The sequence below is a fragment of the Pundamilia nyererei genome, unplaced genomic scaffold (assembly GCF_000239375.1).
Source record: "Pundamilia nyererei isolate P.nyererei 1_Seehausen unplaced genomic scaffold, PunNye1.0 scaffold01700, whole genome shotgun sequence".
Taxonomy (NCBI): Eukaryota; Metazoa; Chordata; class Actinopteri; order Cichliformes; family Cichlidae; genus Pundamilia; species Pundamilia nyererei.
In genome coordinates, this window is record NW_005189101.1 from 1 (window position 1) to 6,975 (window position 6,975).

General features: G+C 42.9%; 1 protein-coding gene across 1 annotated transcript; it reads left to right on the plus strand.

Moving 5' to 3' along the window:
* The first annotated feature begins 2,406 nt into the window (after positions 1-2,406).
* On the plus strand, positions 2,407-5,947 carry LOC102215736 (protein APCDD1-like). The gene is made up of 4 exons (XM_005755506.2): positions 2,407-2,500; positions 2,709-2,892; positions 3,587-4,112; positions 5,302-5,947. Exons 1-4 carry the CDS (start codon positions 2,422-2,424, stop codon positions 5,350-5,352), a joined length of 840 nt encoding a protein of 279 aa, XP_005755563.1. The 5' UTR covers positions 2,407-2,421; the 3' UTR covers positions 5,353-5,947.
* Positions 5,948-6,975: the final 1,028 nt, after the last annotated feature.

The following is a 6,975-nucleotide window of genomic DNA, read 5'->3' on the forward strand; positions in this document are numbered from 1 at the left end:
AAAAAAAAATAAGCACTGTCAATATCAACTAGTATATCTAATTGAAATTCCCGTTCCAATCTTCATTTTTCTCAGAAAAAATGATCCGATAGTGTTATTCCACAGTTTTCCAGACAATCCCCGGGTCTCCACTGAGCACAAACTTCAGAAAACAATATGTTAGCAGACTGATGGATAAAATTAGTTTTACATATAGGATATAATTTAAAAAAAAAAAATCAGCAAATAAAATCTCAGATGAACCACAACATGACATATTACACTGTCATTGTTTAACAAAAACGAAGCCAAAATGCAGAAGCGTGTGACAAACTAAGTACACCCTCTGAGGTTTTAGCTTGTAGAATCATCTTTAACATTTTTTAACTTGAAGTAATCGTTCTCTGTGCGACTGGATCGGGCTCTCGTTTGATTGCTGACGAATTCTGGCCAACTCGTCTTTACAGTTTCGTTCAGTTCATTGAGGTTTCCATGAACTCATCTAGGCACAACTCTCTTAAGGTTCCACCACAACATTTCAATCAGGTTGAGGTCTGGACTTTGACTGGGCCGTTGCAACATCTCGATTCTTTTCTTTTTCAGCTATTCAGCCATGGGGATCATTTGACTGTAGAGTAGAGGAGTTCACGGTCAACTCAATGACTGTAAGGTGCCCAGGTCCTAGCTGCAAAACAAGCTTCAATCAACACTGATATAAGCTGTTTTTTCTATTATATTGCCTTTGCTTTTTTTTGCTAAAAGTGCTGCTGCGTGTTGTTGCCAAACATCTCCACTTTGGTCTGATCTGTTTGAAGGACACTGCCCAAGAGGTCCTGTGGTTTTCCTGTTCTTTCTAGAGCCAAGAGGCTGGCATACCTTCCAAACAAGCCATACTTGTTCATTCTTTTTCTGATTGTGCTGTCCTGAACTTTTAGCATTTAACATGCTAATTAAGGCCTGTGCGGTCTGAGATGTAGCGCTTGGGTTTGGGGGGGGGTTTGCAATTTATCTCAGCTTTGCACGTTGTGACCTTGGGGTGAATTTGCTGGGACGTCCACTCCTTAGAAGATTGGTTACAGTCTTGAATGATTTGCACTTGTGAATAATCTTTCTGCTGCATAATGACAGACTTCAAACTGTTTGGAAATGGCCCTTCCCAGATTAATGGGCAGCAACAAAAGCTTCTCTGAGATCATCTCTGACTTCTTTCCTGCTTGAATGCTCCACACCAGCGCACCCCCGAACTGCTTTTGCATTTTCTCTTAAAAAATTCTTCTGTTAAATACATAATGGCACGGTGTACCACTTTATGTTCTATTCACCTAATTTATAACCGGGTAACAGTTTCGCAGCTAGATTTCTGTTAGTTTTCTTTTGGATGTGCTCAACCCTTAAATTCACCTGCTATTAAACCCGAGGGGTTGCATAAAAGTGTTAAGTGTGTTTTAGATTATACATCTCACCAGGTTTCCTTTTTTAACACTCTCAAGCGCACACTGTTAGTTTTTGCTCTCATCATAGTGAAAACAAGCTGTTGGCAGCCGCTCAGATCGTTGCTGTGGTCCAAGCCGAGTGCAGGTGTTAAAAAAACATTTATATACATACGTGCATAACATGCAGCAAACTGTGAAGTGTCTCCTTTGATTTTTAAGATCAGCTACAGCAAACAGCAGCGTTACTAATGCCACCAGCTGAGTCGGGGGATCAAGTCTCTCCCACTGTCCAGTGTTTCCATTCAGCAGTGCTGTGATGTGGTGATTTGCACACAAGCCTGGGCTAGCTCTCATAGGAGCTGCCCGACTGGGTGTAAAACAGCTGGATGGAGCTTTGTTCTTCATGGAGCTTTTGGCTTCTTTTAATCAGATGTTTTTCTCCCTCCTTCAGTGTTATTAGTCTCAAATTAAAAGCTCAGAGGCGACCGCAGTGGCATTCCTGGGCATTAAAATGATATTGCCAGGCAAGTCTGGTCTGATAGAAAGAATTCATGGCAAAGTCTTCATATTTCAAGGTAGATTTTGATGATATCGGAGTATTACATGGCATAAATCCTTGAGGGAATGTGAGCTTCGGGGCTTTTCTCTGGCTGTAGGCTTTTTAAGTACTTTCATTTCCGACATTTTATCCCTTTAAGCTCAGTCCATCGCTGAAGGTATTGTTTTTCCATGTGGTGCGTCAAGGGCACGCGGGCGGTGTGGGAACTGAGCATACAAATCGGCGCAATCTTCGTCATTTGTCTTGGTTCGTTTGAATGTTGTTGTTAAAAGTGAGTGGAAGCCGAAATTCACTAATTGGCCCTCAACCTGTCTCATGATCTGCTCATTTTCATTCATACCAGGTGTTACAGGTTGTTGGAGCAGCCATGTAATCTCTGGCGATGACAAGAGTTAAAATGACAAAATTAAACCCTCTAAACACTTCAAAGAGGCCTGGCAGATTGAAAGCATGAGGGAGACTGCTGTTCCGTTTGATCTCAGCGTAATTGGCGTTCCCAGTTGTCCTAAAAGCGGTAATTTTTTAGAAGGTAAAGATATGCCAGAATAAACAGATTCCTCTGTGGTTTATCCAGCCTTTCAAACTCGGTGACCCCAACATTTGATGTTCAAACGCTGCTCAATGGTAATTCAACAGCTGTTTACAATATAATTTTCTGTTTGATTGTTTTACATTTGTTATTGTACGTAAAGGCTCGTCATCATCATCTTTGTTTTCTCATCGTCTTGTTCCCACAGTTTGGGTTGAAGGTTCCTCTCTTCACTACTCGGAAAGCCGCTCAAGTCGCCTCTATCCAGAGAAAACCTTTGGCCGATCCATCAAAGACTCCCAGTGCCAGCACATGCTAAAGCACCTTCACAATGGCGCCCGGATCACTGTGCAGATGCCTCCCAGCGTGGAGGGCCACTGGGTGTCCACCAGGTTGGCGTCTTTTCTCTGTATCTTCCCCCTAACCAAAATCTTTAAGAGTTTGCATTACTCTCTAGCAAGCTACTACTTTCACTTCATTATAGTAAGAAACTCTTAGCAGGAGGTGATTTTTTTATTTTTTTGTTTAATTAAAGCTTACATTACTTTCACTGTGAGTCGATGTGTGTTCACCACATTTCTTTATTTTTACGCCCACTGATGTGGTTCACAGGCACATGGGAGTGGTTTGGAGGCTTCCTTTAAACTAATGGTTGCAACTCAACAATGGGGAAACAGGAACACAAATAGTAATAGACAAACTCATTGGTTATGATGTTAAAAAAGAACAACAGCAAGTGGGTGGGGCTTTTGCTCTTTATATATAGATATATAGATACAGATTAGTTTCAGCCTCCTCCTGTCAGGTCTGACATGTCTGAGCTTCTCTGAATGCACCACCAGACAGAAACTTACGCTGATCTCGTGACACTCTTCACAAAAGAATAAACCAAAGACGTACAACCAATAAAAAAGGCTGAAGCTAGTCAATCTTCTGTGCAGATTAATTGGGTTATACTTCAAACATGCTGTTTGTGAAACTCAAGGCAAGGAACATGAATACCACTCAGCTCTTCACACAAACATAAATGTTTTTAAGGGGTTTTTTTTTTGTTTCTTTTTAACAGCCATCTGTCCTCTCTTTCAGCTGTGAGGTCAGACCAGGCCCAGAGTTCCTGACACGCTCCTACAGGTTTTACCCCAACAACACCTTCCAGGCTCACCAGTTTTATTATGAGGACAACCACTGCACCAAACCCATCTACACGCTGGTGATTCGGGGTCGACTGCGCTTACGCCAGGCCTCCTGGATCATCCGCGGTGGCACAGAGGCGGAGTACCAGCTCCATCGTGTCCAGATGGTGTATCACACAGCCACCGTGGACAAAGAGCTCAGCCAGAGGCTCAACCGCAGCTGCCGAGGGGCAGTGAAGGGCGCCTGGGAACCCAACACGATGTACGAGCTGGTGAGCGAGGAGGGCGACTACGACTGCACCAGAGAGCTTAACTTTGCCATGCATGAGCTGCAGCTGCTGAGAGTGGAGAAGCAGTACCTGCACCACAACCTGGATCACCTGGTGGAGGAGCTGTTTCTAGGAGACATACACACTGAACCATCGCAGAGGTTGTACTACAAGCCGTCCAGCTACCAGACCGCTTTGCAAAACGCCAAGGCAAGTCCCTAATGATCCTCCCTCGCTTAGGGCTTAGTGATTTGATGCTATTATGTAGCCTTATACTTGATTCTAGAACAGAGTTTGTCCACTTGTGGGTCGTAATGTTAAATTAAAGAGTTTTTATAATTACAAAACATTAAAAAATAAGTTTTGGGGCGTCCATAACTTTGAACTATTGTTATAGCCTTAAAAGTCTACTGCTGTACTTCAGCACAACCTGTTGGGTTGTCTAAAAGCCTACATTTTTGAAATCGGCAATAGTGTGACTGTATATAAAAGATGGCAACACTCATTAGTCAATTAAGTACCATCATGACGCATCAAGCTGAGTGTCATCACTGTCGCCATCTTTGTGTTTTGTAACCAGACATGGAGTGGATAGACTGTGAAGCTCTTAGACACAGAACCCTCGCACAGAAATCTCATTCTGAAACATGCACCCTTTGATCCTCTTTTGACTCAGTAAGTCAGTAAACAGCCAGTATTATTTTAAAGTTGGTAAGGCAGGGACTATGTTGAAGTTTGTAGTTGTGCAGAATCTCTGCCAGTAACAACAGTTATTACCTGCAGGGGATAGCTGCCTCACTGTGCAGGAACCATGACTTACCAGTAGGAGTCCTTAGTTGAGCGACGGGAATGAGAACTCTTCCCACCCAGAAACCTGACGTTTGTATTCATTGGATCGTAGGTAGGGTTTTGTTTTCTGTCCCGAGCATGCAACTCAGTGTGCAACCTCAGCTGAACTCCATCCCTGCTGTGTTGACCCTCCACACCACAAAGACCACACACACCAGATAGAACCTGAGCTGACCTGAAAAACATACATTTTAATTTGGGAGCTATCTTATGTATAATTTAACCAAAATCAGTGAGGAGACCAGGATAAACTGTTTACTAATTGTGTTTATTGTGTTTTAGAGGGAAGGCCTGTTGTTTTTGTTTTGTTTTTAGGGGGGGAAATTACATTATTCTGCTGAATTATCGAGTTATTGATAATCCAAATTATTCTGAGGCGGTTAAGCCCATCTGTTGTACCTAACTGATATCTATTTAGAAAACCCTAGTCTGTGTTAGGATCTCTGTGTAAGTCAATAATCTTGAGCTTAGACCTTTGCACACTAAATATTTGCACTGAAAGAAACCAGAAACTATCTACATACTGATTTCATCTCCACTGTGCTTACAGGATGCAATTTCTGTATTTACACTGCTGAAAAGGAGTTTCCCCGCTGGCTGAAACCCTAGAGTGATGTTTTCACTGTCACCCTCTACAGAGATCACAATGAAATCCTGTTCGGGTCCGCTGTCTAAATAAACATTCATATGTATGGGGATGACGGGGCTTGGTGTTGCTGATCAGAATGTAAACAGTGTGTGGGGTGATGAGCTGTGATCAGACAAGCTCCCCTGTGGCGCTGTAATGACCAGAGCTGCTCTCCTTAAGCCCCTCTGGCCTGCAGAGATGCAATGTGAAACCGAGCCCATCTCTGGGAGCAATCATCATGCGGTATTCCTAGAATTTGGATTGATGCGGCCATATGAATTAGTCCAGTGAGCACATACCAGCTCCGATCTTATGCGTGCCTGGGGCTCAAATCAAACTGTTGCATTTGCTCCGTTTTGTTTTCAATCTTTTTGGAATAAAAAAAGGAAGTTGGACTGTTGGCGGAATTTTCAGTGACACTTCCAAACTGGGAATCAGTCCTAGAGTTGCAGCCTTGAAGGGAAAAAAGGGAGTTTTTGCTTCTGTCTCTTTCATTTCTGTTACCACTCCAGTTCAGTTAATGTCAGTGAAGTTTCTTTTTAACAAACCTTATAAAAAGTATTCTCTTCCCTGAAACACCGCCAGTCTTTTTGTGTATTTTCGAAACATCCTGCTGTCAAGCTAGAACAGGGACTGTTTCTTTGCCAGGAAGCAGTTCCAATAAAAACTCTTCAGTGTGTTCTTCAGATTACTGAGAAACAAAAGATTGTCTCTCAGTAACCTGAAGAGTGTTTCTGTTACAGAAATACTCTTCTTAAATGCCATCCCATCCATCCATTCTCTTCGCTTATCCTTTTCAGGGGGGGGCCTATCCCATCTACCATAGGGCAAGAAGCTGGGTATACCCTGGACAGGTCATGAGCCTGATGCAGGGCTAACGTAGAGAGACAGACAACCATTCACACTTGCATTCACACCTAAGGGCAGTTTAGAGTCACCAATTAACCAAAACCCCATGGTATGTCTTTGGACTGTGGGATTTTCATTAAATGCATTAATCAAAACGCTGCATGCACCAGGAAAGTGCACAAGAATTGGCTTTCCATAGTTTTTAACACTCAGTTTGACTCCTCTGCACTGCTGGCTAATGGACCAGCAACAGCACAAGAGTAGCGCACATGGGTGTGCCCCCATCTGACAAGATGCTGTCTGCAGGTAGATGGGCAGTATTTAGCTGCCAGCACACAGCCACTGCTGTACCATAATTTCCCCTTAAAAGGTGAATCCAGTGTCAAAGTGCCTTAAAACTGCATTCTTTCTAATGACCAACAGGGAGGCGACTCTTTAGGTTACAAATAGAAATCGGATCTGAAATTTAAAAATGACTCTGCAACTTAATCACTCATTTAAGTTTTTATTAAACATGACTTGATGTTTGTCCCGTTTAGTTAAACTACTTCTCCGTGATGTAGTGGTAAATACATTCACCATACTCGCAAAATACCTACGGTTAGAGATTGGGTGTAGACAAAAGTCCCAGAGACTCACAAGCTGATATCCTCATGGCTCCAATCCTAAGCCTGAATGAATGGGATGGTGTCCGGCATAAAATCTGTGCCAAAACAAACATGCAGATCGGTCCACTGTGCTGATCGC